The 17,915-nt window shown below is 57.0% G+C and overlaps 2 protein-coding genes across 3 annotated transcripts in view; one reads left to right on the top strand and one right to left on the bottom strand.

The window, feature by feature from the left end:
• Recql5 (RecQ like helicase 5) overlaps positions 1-7,858 on the top strand; it is a 46,825-nt gene extending 38,967 nt beyond the window's left edge. The window contains exons 8-19 of one of the 2 annotated variants that reach the window (XM_040750060.1): positions 3,174-3,392; positions 3,563-3,662; positions 4,256-4,292; positions 4,418-4,476; positions 4,729-4,802; positions 5,109-5,202; positions 5,479-5,613; positions 5,852-6,345; positions 6,511-6,601; positions 6,812-7,021; positions 7,187-7,256; positions 7,368-7,858. In XM_040750060.1, the coding sequence (XP_040605994.1) occupies positions 3,174-3,392; positions 3,563-3,662; positions 4,256-4,292; positions 4,418-4,476; positions 4,729-4,802; positions 5,109-5,202; positions 5,479-5,613; positions 5,852-6,345; positions 6,511-6,601; positions 6,812-7,021; positions 7,187-7,256; positions 7,368-7,468 (1,684 nt within the window). In that variant the 3' untranslated portion in view covers positions 7,469-7,858. Of the gene's footprint in view, positions 1-3,173; positions 3,393-3,562; positions 3,663-4,255; positions 4,293-4,417; positions 4,477-4,728; positions 4,803-5,108; positions 5,203-5,478; positions 5,629-5,851; positions 6,346-6,510; positions 6,602-6,811; positions 7,022-7,186; positions 7,257-7,367 lie in introns of both variants that reach the window. The other variant, XM_040750059.1, reaches the window with a different exon arrangement.
• A 7-nt stretch (positions 7,859-7,865) lies between these two features.
• The window catches only part of Myo15b (myosin XVB), a 39,930-nt gene continuing 29,880 nt past the window's right edge, over positions 7,866-17,915 (bottom strand). The window contains 28 exon segments of the mRNA XM_040750063.1: positions 7,866-8,270; positions 8,410-8,550; positions 8,714-8,847; positions 9,007-9,140; positions 9,235-9,350; positions 9,530-9,675; positions 9,803-9,899; positions 9,985-10,062; positions 10,172-10,266; positions 10,369-10,484; positions 10,568-10,638; positions 12,759-12,835; positions 13,176-13,248; positions 13,340-13,403; positions 13,568-13,710; positions 14,049-14,191; positions 14,276-14,387; positions 14,523-14,664; positions 14,735-14,853; positions 14,960-15,078; positions 15,175-15,250; positions 15,801-15,860; positions 16,043-16,155; positions 16,595-16,823; positions 16,945-17,032; positions 17,119-17,455; positions 17,533-17,628; positions 17,780-17,861. Coding sequence (XP_040605997.1) covers positions 8,193-8,270; positions 8,410-8,550; positions 8,714-8,847; positions 9,007-9,140; positions 9,235-9,350; positions 9,530-9,675; positions 9,803-9,899; positions 9,985-10,062; positions 10,172-10,266; positions 10,369-10,484; positions 10,568-10,638; positions 12,759-12,835; positions 13,176-13,248; positions 13,340-13,403; positions 13,568-13,710; positions 14,049-14,191; positions 14,276-14,387; positions 14,523-14,664; positions 14,735-14,853; positions 14,960-15,078; positions 15,175-15,250; positions 15,801-15,860; positions 16,043-16,155; positions 16,595-16,823; positions 16,945-17,032; positions 17,119-17,455; positions 17,533-17,628; positions 17,780-17,861 — 3,279 coding nt within the window. The 3' untranslated portion in view covers positions 7,866-8,192.

Raw genomic sequence — 17,915 nt, 5'->3', positions numbered from 1 at the left:
GACGGTCTAGGAATTGGGATGGGTTTTCATCCTTGTCCTGGATGACCCTTTGGATCCTTTCATAATTTACTGCTTTAAGAGCAGCCTTACGGAGACCAGCCAGGAGACAAGTTAAAAACCGCTTCCTAGCTAGGATGCCCCCTGGGGTATTGTAATCCCAGTCAGGCTCCTGGTCAGGAACTGCCATAGATCCAACTGGGTAGGTATCATCAGTTTGATAGATGTCATCTGCATAGATTCTAGCCTGTTCCCAAACTCGCCTGCGTTCCTCAGGGAGGAGATTGTTGGTAAGAATCATGTAAACATCACGGAAGGTAAGGTTATAGGACTGGGTAATATACTGGAATTCTTTAATAAAGGTGGAAGGGTTGGCACTATAGGATCCCAACCTTTTGTCTATTTGGGAGAGTTCAGTCAATGAGAAGGGGACATGAACTTTGACTAAGCCATCCACCCCAGCAACCTCTCGCAAGGGGAGAACTGGAGCTGGTTTAGGTTGGGGAGGTAAAGGGGGTGGTCCCTTAGTGGAGCGGGACCGAGTAGTGGGAGGACTAGGGACTGTTGGTGGTGAGCTGAAGGAGGGTGCCAGTGAATGCTGACTAGGGTGACTTGTCACTGAAGAGGGAGGAAGGGAAATCGGAGGGGCCAGCACAAGAGGGGGAGCTGAGGGTTTTGTTCGACGGGGAGAAGGCTCATTGGCTGGATCAAAAGTAGTAGAGGGATCATCTTGTTCAGACTTCCTAGCCAAAAGAAGTTGAGTGGGAGAGCATGAGGCACAGAGAGAAGGCTTGGAGCGTAGCAGAGAGAAAGCCTGGACATAGAAAATCTCCTTCCATTTCTCCAATCGCTCACAGTAGTTGTAAAGGTCCCGAATAATATTGGGATCGAGGGTGCCATTACGTGGCCATTTGGACTGATTATCTAAATGGTATTTAGGCCAAATTTTATTGCAAAAGCGAATAAGTTTAGAACCCTTTAGTTCAGGTGTCAGGTGTAGAGACTTGAGGTTTTCTAGGAGGCATCCCAAGGGGGAATGGGAGGGTACGGATGACACGGTTCCCATGGATGAGAAGGAAAAGGTCACTGCAGCCTGTAGTCAAGGGCGTCCCCAGGACTCAGGGAGGACCACCGAAAGAGGACCAAGCCGTTCAGAGGGTCGTCACCCAACTCAACGGGGGTCAGGCTTAGCCCGGCTAAGCCAGAAGAGACTCGGCGCCTGGTACCAGGGCTTTTCTAGAGGCCAGAAGGCGTAGACGGAAACCGAGCTCTAAAAGGGTCTCATCCAAAGGAAAGGGTCAGGATTGGAATCGTAGAAGCCGCAAGGGCCTAGAGGAGCTGTGCAACGACAGCCAGCTCCAAGGGAGGAGGTCAGGAAGGGACGCAATGACCCGGTGGGGCCTAAGGAAACTGCAGGATTGCAATTTCAAGGGTGGTAGGCTGGGGTAAGGTGAGGAGGGTCAGCTGTAGCCTTAAGGGCCTTGGCTGGGGTACCTCCGTCTCTACAAGTATCCCTGACTTAGGGAGCTGAAGGGGAGACTTACCCAATCGTTGATGGTGGATGTAGTGTCAAGCGATTGGTGAGCTGGAAGGCGAGTCTGCTGCAGGCCAACTGGAGATGAGAGATAGGGTCCCAGTGCGGCTCAGACCACGAAGGGGAGCACAGGCACCAGGAGAGCCTATCCAAGTCACGGGTAGACTGAAGATGAGGGATAGGATCCCAGTGCGGCTCAGACCATGAAAGGGAGCACAGGCACCAGGAGAGCCTATCCCGGGTTTCGGCACCAAATGTAAGCGTTTCGTCGGGATGGGTCAGGACAGGATGGAACAGGAGTGAGTGGGTCAGGTATTCTGGCACTCGGGAGTCACAGAATACCCAGTGTTACACAGCTCAGGTGGAAAGGTATCCTGGAGCTCGGGAGCCAAGGATACTGAGTGTTACACAGCTCAGGTAGAAAGGTATCCTGGAGCTCGGGAGCCAAGGACCACCACAGGTTGCAGTAAGCTTGGCAGCTTACAGCCTTGCCTCAGAGAAAGGCTTCTCCGGTGTGTCAGCTCCGCTCCGGCAGGACAGGGTCTTCCAGCTGGGGATGTTCGCCTAGTGTAGCAGTTTTGCTCCGCAGGAGGTTTCTCGGGCGAAGTTGCTACAGTTCAGCTCTGCTCCTGGAGAGCCGAGCGGAGAGCAGGGAGCCGGGCGGGAGCAGAGTGTAACAACTCCGCTCTGCCAAGGAAGGTTTCCCGGGCAAGTGTTACAGCGCTGCTCGCTCTGCTCTGCTCTGCTCTGCCCAGGGTCGCCTCTGCTCGCTCTGCTCTGCTCTGCCCAGGGTCGCCTTTGCTCTGTCGCAGCCGCAAAAGAAGATCTTCACCCCGAAGCTCATCCAAAGGTGTTTATTGGAAGACAGCTGGACCAGCCAAGCTGAACATACACAGGGTTTATATAGGGGTTCCTGGGGTTGGGGAAGTTTTTCCAGGGTAGGGATTGGTCCGATTTCAGTGCTGAGCTCAGATTGGCTAGAGCTCTGCTCCGGGATTGGTTACTTTTTACACAGGATTAGGGTCAGATTTGGCTCTGGTTTCAGGGCCAAAGTGTGTTTCTTTCTCTGGTCCTTTTTAGCCTTTTGGCTCCAATTTTAGGGCCAGGGTACATTTCTTTCACTGACTCTGATTCCAGGGACAAAGTGTGTTCCTTTGGCACTGGTTTTAGGGTCAGGGTACATTTCTTTGGTTCTGGTTGCAGGGCCAAAGTGTGTTTCTTTGGCTCTGCTCAGGGTGTGTTTCTTTGACTGGTCCCTTTTCCCTACACCCAGTCACCCAGTGAATGGCTCTAGGAAGGCTGCTGTCTCTGCAGCGGGCAGCACCAGATGACGCTTCACAAGCCCTGTAAATAAAAGGGTCCAGCACAGGGGTTGGAGAGATGGGTCAGAGGTTAAGAGCACATGTCGTATTTGCAAGGACCTAGGTGCAGGTCTCAGCACCCCATGGTGGCTCACAACCATCAGGACTAAGTTCTCCTCAGGCACTAGGGGTCACTGATACACATAAAACAAATGTAGAAAGTTTCTGTAAGGTAGGAAACAGCATGTGTGGTGCTGGACAGCGCGTCAGTGTTTGGAGGCTGGGTGAACAAGCCCTAGCCTGCTCAGTCCCTCATCCCACGCACTGCCTGCTTACTCCAGGTGCCGCCACGCTGCCATTGCTAAGTACTTTGGAGATGCACCGCCCGCCTGCGCCAAAGGCTGTGACCACTGCCAGAGTCCCGCGGCCATAAGGAAGAAGCTTGATGCCTTGGAGCACAGCAGTAGCTGGAGCAAGACCTGCATCGGGCCCTTCCAGGGGAACAGCTTCGATCCTGAACTGTACGAGGGAGGCCGCAGAGGCCACGGGGGCTTCAGCAGGTGAGGGACTGTGAAATGCATCCGCTGGCCTAGCCAGGCCACAGGTAGCCTTCTGCAGTGTGCCATGTGACTCTTCCTGGGGCCTGGGCTTGCATCACTGTCCCATCCAGTGGCTTGAGTGGGGAAGAGCGGAGCCCACCCTGGCTGCTCACACCTCGCCTGTCTTCTAGGTATGATGAAGGGTCTGGAGGTAGCGGTGACGAGGGCAGAGATGAGACCCGCAAGCGGGAATGGGATCTTTTCTATCAGAAGCAGATGAGCCTGCGCAAGGTAAGGCAGAGGCCTTGACGGGGCTCAGTGGCTCTGTTAGTTTGGTTTCTGCTGCAGCGACAAAACACACAGTATGACCAAAAGCAGCTTGGGCAGCAAAGGGTTTGTTTGGCCGACACTTCCACATCACTGTCCAGCATCAGGGACCTCGGGGGCCCGCAGGCAGAACTGAAGCAGAGACCAGGAGGAATGGCCTCATTCTCGCTTGCTGTTTGAACATCCCAGGACCACTTGCCCAGGAATAGCAAAACCCACATCAATGAGTTCCTCAACTGAGGAACCCTCTTCCCAGATGACTCTAGTTTCTGTAGAGTAACAACAAAGGAACAAACCTAAGCCAGCGTGGTAGCACATGGCTTTACTTCTAGCACTTGGGAGGCAGAGACAGGCAGATCTGAGAACAAGGCCAGGGACAACGCAGTGAACCCCCAAATGCATCTCCTCCACCCCCCAAAAATAACCGGCACACAGTAAACCACACCAGGCCCTAGATGGCCCCATTCACCTCCTCAGCCCCTCCTCTAGCCCTCAGTGGGGGCTGCCCTGCAGCAGGACAGGATGTCTCATGGTCCCTCCTGCTGTCTGTCTTCCAGGGCAAAGAGCCCAAGATAGAAGAATTCACACCCCCAGGTTGGTACAGAAATGCCCCCGGGACTTGGGTGCTGTGCCTGGGGGTGAACAGTAGATGGCTCGGTGAGGGTTGGAGGAGTCCAGAGAACTGGTCAAGTGGAAAGCCCTTTCTACCCCTTTCTCAGATGAAGACTGTCCCCTGAGAGAGGCTTCAAGCAGGAAGATCCCTAAGCTCACAGTGAAGGTAAGAAGGGCTGGAGAGGTGGCTCAGAGGTTAAAAGCACTGACTGCTCTTCCAGAAGTCCTGAGTTCAATTCCCAGCAACCACATGGTGGCTCACAACCATTTACAATTCAATCTGCCTCTCTGGCAGAACACTGTATATGTAATAAATAAATCTTTAAAAAAAAAAAAGGGCGCCCCTTCACCTGCTCTGAGTCCCCCCCCCGCCCCCCGCCCCCGAGGGTGGGTGGCCAAGACTTCACTCTCCTCACAGGCCCGTGAGCACTGCCTGCAGCTTTTGGAGGAGGCTCTGAGTAGTAATCACCAGGCTGCAGGGTCCACTGATGGGTGAGTGTCCCGAGGTGTCCAGCGTGGGGACCAAGGCTTATTCCTTCACAGAATGCTGCTCTGTAGGTCATGACCCATCCCTCTCCATGGCTCTCAGTTCCCACAGCCCTCTGGGTGTGCACCAGAGACTACCAGAGGCTACTGAAGGACAGTAAGCGTAGGCCACCTAGAGAATCGTGACCAGAACCCATGTGCCCACCCTCACCAGGTCCTGAGGCTAGCCAGTGGTCCCTGAAGAGAAGCCAGGAGGACCAGAGGGAGAGGACTGAGACCTGCGTGTTCTCTCCTTCTCATTCCTCCCCACAGAGCTGACCTGCAGGCCAAGGCTGTGGAACTGGAGCATGGGGCATTCCGGAATGCCAAGATGGTCAACCTGTACAAGGCCAGTGTTCTAAAGAAGGTAGGCCTAGGGCCAAGGGGGCCAGCAGGGCAGAGCATACTCATGGGCTAGTACAGGACAGGGCAGCCTCTCCGTATTCAGAGGCCACCCGGGGGCCATTGACAGCGGTAGAGCTCGTCCTTCTTGGCTAACTGGAGGTGTTGCAGCCATCCTGGTGGGAACCGGTGCGTCCCCAGCACGCACTCCCCACTGAGTGAACAGCAAAATTAGAGGATCTGGATTGGGGCTATGCAGTAGTTTGTGGAGGCCGTGGTCCTCCTTGCTGTCCCTCTTTAGGTGGCTGAGATCCACAAAGCCTCCAAGGATGGCCAGCTCTATGACATGGAAGGTGGCACCAAGGGTTGCAGACCTGCGGTTGAGCCCTCAGAGCCCAATGACTATGACATCCCACCAACCTCACATGTTTACTCGGTGAGCGGCATCCAGGTACCCACTCCCCTTGTCCCTGGTGGGAAGTCTGTCATCTCCTGACACCCCAGCCCTGCCCAGCCCACATGTGAGGACATCTCTGTTTGTCAGCCGTGGCCTCCTCTCCAGCTGTGTCCTACTCAGTTCTTCCTCCCACGTTCCTGAGAGCCCCTCAGCAAAGCCACAGCTGCCCTTGAGGTCTGGGGTCCTGAGCCTTCTGGCTTCCTCTTTCTCCTCACAGCTCAAGCCCAAGAGAGTGGGCGCTGGCTTCCCCAAAGGCGCCTGCCCATTCCAGACAGCCACAGAGCTGTTGGGGAAGCAAGCCCCCGAGGATGTGCTGGAAGGTGACCAGGGTCCCCCAGGCTGGCACAGTGACTGTCAAGATGAAGACAGAAACAAGCCCCTCCCCGGGAGCCAAGGAGAGGACCCTGGAAGTGGTGTCAGCTGTGGGGAGCCCTCGCCTGAGAAGAGGACAAAGGGCTCCTCCCAGGGCAGCACCAGGGCTAGAGCCAGCAAGAAACAGCAGCTCCTAGCTGCAGCAGCCCTCAAGGGTTCCCAGAACATCACTAGATTCCTCTGCCAAAGAACAGAAAGCCTACCTTCACCTGCTCCAGTCCTGAGATCAGGAGGCGCCACCCCCTCCTGTGGAGGCGAGCCAGAGGACTGCACAGAAGTTGGAGCCCAGGGACATCTGAATACTCTAGTTCAGACTGAGTGTCCCAGAGAGGGGCCAGGGTAAGAGTTCAGGTCTCAGGAAATCCTCATTCCATGGCAGCATCTGAGCCCGTTGCTACCTGGGCCTCTGAAGCATGAAGCTCATCACAGTGGGCCCTGCTGGGCTGCCTGGGTCCAGAGGACAGCCAGACCCACACCTCTGACGCTGTTTTTTCCTCTGGCCAGCACCTGCTCACTACAAGACCACAGCTGCCCTGAAGGTCAGCCTAGCCCTCTACAGGAAGCCCAGGCAGGCAAGCGGCCCAGACCCCAGCAGGTACTGGAGGAGGTGCCTGGTGAGGCGGAGAGCTGCCCGGGGTCAAGGGTTAGGTCAGGGAAGATTGCTTCTGAGGCCCTAGAAGCAGGTGGGATGGGTGGGGGAGGCTCCCGGTGCTGAGGTGTATGAGCTGGCCTCCTTCCAGAAGGGAGGGTAGAGCCAGGAAAGGGGAGCCCCAAAGTGACCTGTTCGCACTGTGGCCCTGTCCAGGAGAGCCCAGAGAGAACTCAGAAGAGGCTTTGCCCCTCTACCAAGTCCTCTATCTTGGCTGAGGCCAAGGGCAGTGATCACAGCACTGAGAATAAGGTGACTGGAGAACCCTGCCAGCTCTCGGCTCCTGGCATCTCCGTGAAAGAGGCCGCCGCTGTTGTGGTCAAGTACCTGACCCCCTTCTACAAGGAGGGCAGGTTCATATCCAAGGTAGGTGCATGCGGCTGGAGTAAGTGGGTTATTGCAGGGGTGAGGGGTGCAGGGAGAGTGCACCCCTGAATGAAATAGGGCAGAGAAGACCAAGCCTGAGCCAGGCCCAGCTTCCGCCCTTGGTGGTGGTGGCTGAGGGTTTCTTCCTCTGTCCTTGCCATCCAGGAGTTGTTCAAAGGCTTTGCCCGCCACCTCTCCCATTTGCTGGCTCAGAAGACCTCTCCTGGAAGAGGTGGTGAGTGCCTACCCAGCAAGGGCCAGAAGGCACTGTGGGAATAGGGGAGGGGCCGGCTGCACGGAGGAGTCGGGTCCTTACCTTCTCCTGTGTCCCTTCCCCGATCTACAGTGAAGGAAGAGGCCCAGAGCCTCATCAAGCAGTTTTTCCACAACCGTGCTCGCTGTGAGAGTGAAGCTGACTGGCGTGGCCTACGTGGCCCACAGAGATGACCGCGGCTGCTGCTGGCTGAGCAGGGTTGCATCCCCCCTCCTGTCATGGGCAGGCCCATGCCAAAGGAGCCAACTTTCTCAGGGTTCCCCCCCAGACCTCACTTAAAGGTGGCACTAGACACCCAAACCAAGTAGAAGGTCAGAGGTTAGCCCACCTTCCTGCTTAAAACCCCCACGGCCCTTTCTCTCAACCTGCTGCTCCTGGCCTGCATGGCCAGACCCCAGATTAGAAGGTGCGGGTGCTACGGCTGCAGCCAGAGGGAAATGCAGCGCCCTCCCCATCGTGTTCTTCTCCGCCATTCCCGCCCTTTCCTTCAGATGCCGGCCAGCAAGGCCAGACCCAGTGAAATGTTTGCAAGAATAAAGTCCTCCTTGAGACACACGCTCACACACAGTCTTTTCTTGGGCGTTTTATTTGTGCAGAAGCTGCTTCATCCAGGCCCTGTGCCAGCCCTAGAGCTGAGTGGGCATTTCCCCAGGCAGGACGTGAGACGCCCACACCAGGTTCCTACAGCCCCCGCTCTGGGGTCAGTACACCTAGGAAGGACTGTGTCTGCCTGCTTTCCCAGTTGATGTCACTGTGGCAACCCCTGCCTTATGGCCTCCACTTGGGGTTGTGCTGCAGGGAGTTTCAGAGCAGGCCAGGCAGCGAAGATAAACAAGAACCACCCAACCTCCAAGGCAGGCTGCCCAGTGAGACGTTGAGGCCTCATCTCCACTCTCCTCAGCTGAGGACTGGCCACTGAGTAGAGGTCATGCTGTCCTCCAGCAGGAAGACAATGGTGTGCTTCAACTCCTGGGCCTGCCGAGCAGAGACGGTTCAGTACAGCTCTCCCTAACCCCCGTGGCCTCTGCCCACACTGCTCCTAAACAGGGGCCAGTGACCTGGGCCCCTGTACACCGTTGCTGGGGAAACACTTCCTAGGGCATAGGCCACTCACTTGCGGCAGCTCCAGCCAGATGGTCTGGGGGTTTTCAGCAGAGCCATAATTGAGTTCCAGGCCGGGGAGCCCACCCTCCTCCAGGGGGCTGAGCAGGTGCAGCCGCTGCAGGTCTTTTAGGGGGATGGAGCAGCAGAGTCTCTGGGGTAGCAGATACAACAGAGCGGTGTTTGTGTGGGGTGGGGGAGCAATGCATGGTGTGAGGACTGACCCGGGCATCTGAGCAGCGCGGGAGCAGGGCTCTACCCAGGAGCAGGGCTCTACCCGGGAGCAGGGCTCTACCTGGGAGCAGGGCTCTACCGACCTGGGAGCTGGGGTCCATGAGGACAAGGTGCTGGCGGTTGAGCCCCAGGAGGACAGGGCCAGGAAGCATCAGCTTACTCACTCTCAGCACCACGTAGACCGTGTAGCCAAAGAGAGGCAGCTGGGCTGTGCTCTCTGGGGTACAACAGGACAAGAGTCTTGGCTGCAGAGCTCTGGGACTGCCTCCCTCTGCCCCCCAGGGGAAGTGAACGGAGAATGGGCATAAGAGGTCTCCTCACCCCTCCCTCGGGGGCCTTGGCCCTCACACCCAGCTGGCCCTTGGCATAGACCTACCGATGAAGTCAATCTGTGCTCTCTGCGGGCTGTACCCTTGCATCTGCCTCAGCTCCTGGCCCATCAAGCTCTTTATACTGGCTATGTTCACCTGCTCTTGTAGTGGCTTGGGAATGTACACCAGCAGCTCTTGCCTAGGGTGACAGCCTGGGTCACTGGGGCCTGGGGCCTTGGGGGAAGGAAGGCTTGGGGGAGGGGCTGGCAAGAGGTTGAGCCGAGCTCACGCACTCTGATGGGGGACTTTTGCTGGCTTTCCTGAGGTGCTGCAGGGCAGCCAGCCTGGCGAGATGAGCGTCTTCCTGAGCCCCGATCATCAGCTTGCCTTGCAGGTAGTCCCGAAGCACCTGAGGAGGAGGAGGGTGGGGAGGGGCAGTTGTGCCTCAACCTCCCCACTTTCAGAGAGTCAAACTTGCTCTTGCCCCCATCCCTTCCAGCTGCCACACAGCGCATCGTGGAGAGGGAGTCCACAGGTTGCCTAGCTGCGAGCTCTCCCTTCTTAGCAGCAGCCTGGCAGGGGGCTGACCTGACCATAGTGGGTTTCAACGTAGGTGGGGTGGTCAAAGTGCAGCGGAGTCTCCCAGCCGAGCCGCCGGCTGTGCAGGCTCATGTCCTTGTCCGTCACCACACTGTTGAGGTACTCGTGGGGCGACAGTGGCCGAACTAGCTCACCTGCGTAAGGGACCCACGCCAGAACTGACCGACTGACCGCAGGCTTCCCCGGCACAGAATCCGCGCTCCCGCGCAGCAGCCCGTGGCCCCGGCAGGCAAGGCTGCCCGCCCCTTTCCCTGGGCTCACCTTCGCCTTTGATGAGGAAGAGGGCAAACTCCTGCACCTCCTGGGAGTCGGTGATGCCCATCTGCCCGCACAGCTCCCCCAGCACTTCCCCTGCCACCTGGGCACATGACAGGTCGTGACAATGGAGACTAGAGGCCCAGGGCATAGGCTGCTCGCCTCTTTCCTCGGCAGCCCCTGCTCACCGTGAACGTCTGTACATTTGTCCTGTAGTCCACACCCCCAGGCAGATGAATCAGAAGCAAACGGACTGCCTGCCCTTTCTGTCAGGTAAGTTGGGTTAGTCTCCCGCAAGCAGGGGTCGCTGCTGTCCAGTTGACACTTCCAGCCACCCGACCCCCCCCCTCCCCAGTGACAGGGGAGCCCTGATACCAGAAAAGCTTGCATTTCACCCGGTGGTGGTAACTTCTGGCGCCCCCCATATTTAACTGTGCGCTGGAGGTTCTCCTGGCTGCTCCGGGCCAGCTCTGTAGAGAGTCAGAATGATGGAGTCACACGTATGTCCAAGCCCCTTACCTGGCAGGGCATTCTCGGTCTTCGAAGTCCCTCTTCCCAGCCCAGGCAGGCACCTTGGCTAGGGCTGGAATCCTGCAGGAACTTGGTCACGTAGGGCATCAGAGTGGTGGACGGCGCAAAGAAGCCCGTGAAGAGGCTGAGGACGTTCCAGCCCAAAGCGCAGTGCTTTCTGCAGGGTTGAGCTGGGTTTCAGGCCAGCCAGACCACAGGGCTGTTCCCACCCGAGTCTCCGGCCCCACAAGCCCCACTCACGGCTGGGGGTGTCCTGTGACTTGCTTGATGACCTGGCAGTACATCTCATCCCTGAGATCCTCTCTGCACAGCTGTGGGGACAGGCGGAGTGAGTGGGTGAGGCAGGGACACAACAGTAGAGCCAGCCGAGGGGCTGCTGTGTGAGGCACTGGCTAGGGCCTGACGTTAGCAATACGGCTGTGGGCTGGGCATGGTGGTGCCCGCCTTTAATCCCAGCACTCGGGAGGCAGAGGCAGGCGGATCTCTGTGAGCTCGAGGCCAGCCTGGTCTACAGAGCGAGTTCCAGGACAGCCAGGGCTACACAGAGAAACCCTGTCTCAAAACAAGGGGGGAGGGGCTCTGCTGTCCAGAGCGCTTGCTGCTCCTGCTCCCAACCCCCACATCAGGCAATCACAGCCACCTAGAGCTCCAGTTCCCGGGAACCTAACCCCCTCTTCTAGTCTCTGTAGTCACCTGTACATATGAGACATGTAAATAAATCCTAAAAAGAGTGCTAGGCAGGGGGCTGGCAACGTGGCAGGACATTCCTGACCAAGTCCTGTCCTAATAATCACATGGCGGAAGGAGAGCACGTGCATGTGCACACACACTCACACACACTCTCACACTCACACACAGACTCACTCACAGACTCTCACACTCTCACACACTCACACTCTCACACTCACACACTCACACACACAGACTCACTCACAGACTCACTCTCACACACACACTCACACACTCTCACTCACATACTCACACACTCACTTACACTCACACTCTCACACACACTCACACACACACTCACACTCTCTCTGTTTCTCTCTCACACACACACTCACACTCTTTCTCTCACACACTCACACTCTCTCTCACACACTCACTCTCTCTCACACACTCACACTCTCACACACTCTCTCACACACTCTCACACACACACTCACACTCTCTCTCTCACACACACACACTCATACACCCAGAATTAAACAAGTGTGAATTAAATCCACACTGCTAAACAAGTGCCCTCTAGCACTGTGGTGAGAACTGGTTACTGACTACCCTGCTTCTCTGAGCTGTCCTGGTTATCTTTGCTGGTTTCCCATCTCTAATGCATGCTTTTGGCCTCTCTACAGCTCCCCACCCCCCCACTTGCTGCTGCCTACGCCAGCACCCTCACTCGCCTGGGGTCATATAGTAGTCCCTAGAATATCAAACAGCCAGAGCGACCCTGCGGAATGTGAGCAGTGTTCCATCAGCAAACCATAGGTTTGGCTGGAAAGATCAAAGCCCATATAATAGCCTGACCCCATGCATGCATGGCTCACTCCTCCATCAGAGCTCCGCCACCCAGCAGCCGCCGCCACTTCCCCATCCCGTCTCCTGTGGGGCTGTATCCTCCAGGACTTAGTCTCTCGTCTTCACAGGCCCTTCACCTTATGGGTACCCGCATGCTTGAGTGTTTAGAAGTAACTGGAGACAATGTATCTTAACTGTTGTAGAGCGGTAAATGGCTCAGTGGGTAAAGATGCCCACCGCCAAGCCCAGTGACCTAAGTTCCTTCCCCAAGACCCACATAATAGAGAACCATTGCCTGCAAACTACCCTCTGACCGCCACAGGCATGCATGCACACACACTCTTGTGCATATGTAATGTTCCTTATAGAGTAGAGTTGGAACATGGCAGCTACATGGAAGGCTTAGGAGGCAGGGGTCACATTTATCTGTGTTCCTATAGAAGCTAGTTGAATATTTGGCTTTATATAAACTTTAATTTTCAAAGATGCTATTAAAGAGTGTGCCCCTTGGCTCTTGGGCAAGCATTTGTAGTTCATATAATAGCAGAATGACCCAAAATGTAGTGCTATGAGCTGGGTTTTTTTTGTTGTTGTTGTTGATTGGTTGGTTTGATTTTGGTTTTTCAAGACTGTGAGCTGTTTTGAAGATGAAGTGTTTGTTTTTAATTTCTTTGAGACAGGGTTTCTCTATGTAGCCCTAGTTGTCCTGGAACTCGCTCTGTAGACCATGCTGGCCTCTAACTCACAGAAATCTGTCTGCCTCTGCCTCCCAAGTGCTGGGATTAAAGGTGTGTGCCAACACGCCACGTCAAAGATAAATATTTTGAAATGGTTGAGAAACTGGGATGGAGACTCCCATTCTGGCCCCGGGGGCAGGAAGGGTGCTCAGGGCCTTAGCACAGTCCTTGCTTACCGCCAGCAGCTCGTACAGCAGCTCCAGATCATCCTTGCCCCGGGGCTTAGGGTGGTCCCCCATAAACTGCATCAGAGCTGCAGGCAGGATATGGGACATAGTAAGCAAGGTCTGGTCTGACCCCTGCCGCCACTATACAGGTTACCTGGCCTCTGACACCTTACTCTCCAAACACATAACAGCAGGCAAGACAGTCATCCCTAGCTTTGCCGAGGAGGGAATAGGCTCAGGGAAATCCCAAGGACGCCCGTGTCAGCTGCACCCAGATGTCACAGAGCCCATGGACAGAAACACGGGTTTATGGAGCAAGCTTCCTACGCTGGCAGATGGGCTGATCCGGGGAAGAGCACAGAGCGGGGAGTCAGGTGCCCAGGTCCAAAGCTCTGCCAACGGGGACCGAGGTTGCTTTCAACTCACCCTTGAACCCAGCCACGGCCTTCCTGCTCATGTCTTCATTGCTGAGGCTCAGGAGGGATTCCTGGATGGGGTCCTGTGGCCGGAGAGCCTTAGTTGTCAATCTAGGGCCATGGGAGTCGGAAGGCATATCCTTAGCTCCGATTCCTCCCAACCTGACCCCTTACCTTGGTGTACTGGACCAGGTTGACCTCAGCCTTCTCCTTGGCACCTCTTCCTGCATGTGCCGGCCTGTAGAGGGCAGAGGAAAAGACAGCCCTGCTTATTGGGCCCTCCTGCCCTTGTCCCAACCCATGAAGCCCGTGGCAGTAAAGCCAACAGCCTGGTGGCTCTACAGTGCTTGCATTGCAGAAGACCGAGGACAGATAGGCAAAGAGGTTAGTTTGAGCACTCACAGGGTCTGAGGCTTCCGGAAGTAGTGCAGGGCAAATTCCTGCATGGTGTAATTGTGGGAGTCGGCAGAGAAGAGGCTATAGGCTGAGTAGGAGGTGGCCTCTGAGTCTTCGCTTGGTTCTTGGCTCCTGGGATGGGTGGGGCGCTGGGAGCACAGCAAAGTTGGTACCACCTCAGTGCCCACCACCTAGCCCACAGGCCCTGGTCCCATCTTACTGCCTGGTCCCCATTCCCATTAGACCCTTGGGGGCGACACCAGAGCGAGGAAAGCCATGGTTACTAAGCGTCTTCAGTGGAGGCTCTGAACAAGTCTTGCAGTCTTGCTGGGGAGACGTGGCAAGAGGTGAGGAGATGGCAAAGGATAGAACACACTGAGCACTGCCCACCAGGCCACAGGAAGTCTGCAGAGCCCGAGGCAACCCTGCGCTTTCCTTGTGAGACCCCTAGTTATGCCTTCGTCACCCGCTCCTCCGTCTTCCTCACCTCTGGAGCCGGCCCTGGCTTACTCCTGTGATGCCAGCTGTTTCCCTGTCCCAGGGAGAAGGAGAAGTCTGGAGCAGCAGCTGGCTGCACCACGTCAGCAGGGAAGAGTCCCGAGTGGCCCCCAACAGAGCCAAACTGCCAGCCTAGAAAGAAGGCATCCCCAATGACGGTTCACCTACCTCGCCCTCTGCCCCTTAGCAGTCTCCCTTGCCAGTCCTGGCGAGTACCTGGCTCCAGAGCGCCCACTGGCAGTAGCTTAATGAGGTCCCCACGGTGGAAGCTGAGGAGGCTGCGGTCATCAGTGATGTAGCTGCGCAGGGCGATGACGTAGCCAGAGTCCTGCAGGAAATGGGGGGGGCGGGTGGTCTGCCGCCTGCCCTGGGTGTCCTCCTACCCAGTGCCCAGGAGTGGCCGGGACCTTGACTCCAGCCTTGACCCAGGGAAGCCAGGCAGGGTAAGAGAGCCCACACTTGCCTTCCTGAGCTCACTCAGGAACTGCTCCACCATGGTCTTAATGGCCCTGGCCTGGGCTGTGTGCAGTATCAGCTGCTCATTCTTCAGTGACAGCTCCAGGGTGGAACGGCCACTGCACTCCACGGCCAGCACCTCGGCAAAGCTGGGCACAGAGTCAGGGTGTGAGCCAGGGGCCACCTTGCCACCCCGGTCCAGGCCCTGGGCCAGCTCACCTGTAGGAGCAGAGGGTCTTCAGCCGGTCCAGGTGGAAGCTAGGGTCTTGGGTCGCCTTCAGCAGTCTCAGTCCCCGGTGAGACACACCCAGCAGCTGTACATCACTGCCACTCTCACCCTGTCAGGAAGGCGGGCGTGTCACTCATTCCTGGTACGGCCCAGGCGCCTGGAGCCCTGGAGCAGACAGTCCTGGGGCTGAGCTCCCCAAGGTCAGCATCACTGACCGAGACTGGGAAGATGCGTGAGAAGTAATTGGCCCAGTTGTCCCGGGCAGCCACCACGATGCGCTTCTTGATGCTGTCCTCGGTCCTGTCGAGGGAGTCCAGGCCCACTTCCAAGTCTCCTGCGGGCGGGAGGGGTCCCCGTGATGTCCTTGATCCCATGACACTTCCCCTCAGGGCAAGTCCAGCGCCCCCTACCCCCATCCCAGGATCCGTACCCAACAGGTCTTTCATTTTCTGCCGCTCCCTCTGAGAGATCCTGATGCAGGACTCTGTGAAGGTGTCCCGTAGGATCTGGGGGCAGAGCAAGGTGGTCAGCACCAGGTCCTGAGACCAGAGCTCACCCATGCATAGCCGCTGTGGGTGTGTAATGGCGGAGAGAACGGTAAGCGTCCTGTGGTGGCATCTGCGTTCCCAGCAGTGCTGGCTGGGTCCCAGTAAAGACGCAGGTGGAGCAGGGGCAGGGGGACAGGGGACGATGACAAGGCTCCCAGACCCCAGGATCAGGTCCAAACCTACAGCTCCCCCTGCCCCCGTCCTGCACCCTCTGCCCTCCGTCCTTTGGGGCCATGGTCCACTGCTATTGCCATAGTGTGTCAGCTGACACATGATGCCCGACCAAAAGTGACCAGCCGTCAACCACCATTCATGAGACAGTGTGTGTCATGTACACTTTGCTCAGACCTACATTTGTAAGACTAAGTTATCACCACCCCAGTTTTGCAAGGGAAGTGCCACCCCGAGTGCCAGCTGTCACTGTGCCCCTCACAGACTGTTAACTGGGGCCCAGGTTTGAGCGAAGGTCCTGGGATACAGTCTGTCCGTGGGTGTGGCAGGCTCTCACCTGCTGGCAGAGAAGGTTGAGGCAATAGGGATGGCTGAAGTTCTCCCGGGGGTAGAACACCTGAGAGCAGGATGGAAACAGCGGAGATCGTGCCGTGTCCCGGCTAGACCACCTCTGCCCTCCCAACCAGCCTTGAAAAAGTGGTTCATGGGGAAGGGGGGGATGTGCTGGGGTTTCAGGTGACAACAGCCTGTCAGCTCTCCTGCCAGCCCCCAAAGGCTGAGGCTCCTCCCCATGCCCACCTCCTTCCGTAAGAACAGCTTCCAGGGTGCACTTGCGTAGGAGAAGCACACGCTACCGGGGGGCACGAGGAGCTGAGTGGAGATCCCCCCGTCCTCCATGGGCTCTGTCAAGGCTGCCAGAGGGAGACAAGAGCCTTGGACCAAGGTTGCCAGAGACTCCCATGTTCCCGTTTTCTGTCTCAACTTCAGCTGCCTTCCTTTCTGGACCTGAGTTTTCCCTAGTGTCCCTGGCCACATTAGCTTCGGTCACTAAGTTCCCCGCCCCCCACCACCACCAAAAAAAAAAAAAAAAAAAAAAAAACCCTGTCAGGTCCTCATCAAGGACAACACCCTGCGGAGGCCAGTCCCTTAGTGCCAGACAGGCTAAGGTGCTTCGGCCCTACCCTGGATAGGAATGAGGAATCCAGGGCTCCAAGGCTCCAAAGTCCAGCGGCCCAAACAGCTGGCCTCAGCCAAATACAGATGACTTTTGCCATAGGTCCCAAGAGGCTGTCATGATGCGTCCTCCACCAACCCAAAGAGACTCAACATAGGACACATGAATTCCCTCACCATGAGACTCCGCTGAATGGGTCCTGAGTTCCTCAGGCAGAGGCGAAGGCAGTGGGGGCGGGGGTGGGGGTGCTGGAGTTGTGGATGGGTTCGGGCTACATGGGCCAAACAGGTCCCTAAGGGGTCCCTGCTTCTCCTGGATGGATAGGGAGGGCTCAAGTCGTGGTGGAGCCTTGGGTCGAGGAGCCACGGCTGGTGGAGAGTTCTTTCCTAGGTTAGGAGGCATCGCCTGGAGGAGAAGACACAGGACTATGGTCAAGGCCAAGTTACCCTGGACACCCCAAGTTCCGCCCAGGATCCCCTGGACAGATCATAGCCCACGTGCTACAGAAGACTGCCGGGGAGCTCACCGATGGAGGCGAGTGGGTACCGTTTATTCCTAACTTGGCCAAAGCCTCATCCTTAGGGTCATTTTTCTTCTGGAAAGGTTTGATAGGCCTCGAGGAAGAAAGAGAAAGTTACTAGTGCACAGGGCGATTTCTCTGAGGAGATACACGGCCTGGCCACAGAACCCCCAGGCCCACCTGCTGGGCTGTGCAGGCACCGGCACCGGGCCTGGGCGGCTCTGGTACATTCGGATGATGTTGCGGATTTCCCTGCTGGGTTGCGGGCGCTGAGGTGCGGAGCTGGAGCTGGACACTATAGGTGCCCTGCTGGGGGGCGGGCTTTGCGGTGCAGGGCTCCTCACCGTGGGTGCCCTGCTGGGGGGCGGGCTTTGCGGTGCAGGGCTCCTCACCGTGGGTGCCCTGCTGGGGGGCGGGCTTTCCTTCTCTGGTGGTCCCACATCATCCTTGGCTGTGTTGGGCTTGCTTTTTCTCAGTGGCTTCTTCACAACTGGGGGAGGAGGCGGAGGGGACAACCCTGCCAGGAAGAGTGAAGACAATCGAGTCTGTGCCTACTGCCAGAGCCACGGGCACCACACAGCCCGCCGCGCCTACCTGCTGCTTCCTCATCCTCGTCCTCGTCTGTCTCCTCCTGGGGGATCTGGACCTTGGCCGGAGGCTTCACTGTCTTCACCTTGATTGGCTCTTGCCCTGCCAATGCCACAGACGACCTTCTCTGTCACCCGTGTTTATTCAGTACCATAGGGGCCACGCTGCCAGGGGAGCAGACTATGGCCTCCCCTCCCCCAGGCTACAGGCATCCCTTACATCTCCGAATGGCTGCCACCCTGACCACCCTTACCCATCTTCTGGAAATAATCCCGTTTCTGTTGGAAGCTCCTAGGGCGCTGAGGCCTGCCTGTAGCCTCTTCTGGAGTGTCCCCCTGGCAGAAGAACAGCCCCCAGTCAGCCATGGCCCCGTCTTCTCAACATCCCCT

This window comes from Mesocricetus auratus, unplaced genomic scaffold (assembly GCF_017639785.1).
Source record: "Mesocricetus auratus isolate SY011 unplaced genomic scaffold, BCM_Maur_2.0 Super-Scaffold_100007, whole genome shotgun sequence".
Lineage (NCBI taxonomy): Eukaryota > Metazoa > Chordata > Mammalia > Rodentia > Cricetidae > Mesocricetus > Mesocricetus auratus.
The sequence above is the reverse complement of the archived record's forward strand: the minus strand, read 5'-3'. Positions and strand labels throughout refer to the sequence as shown.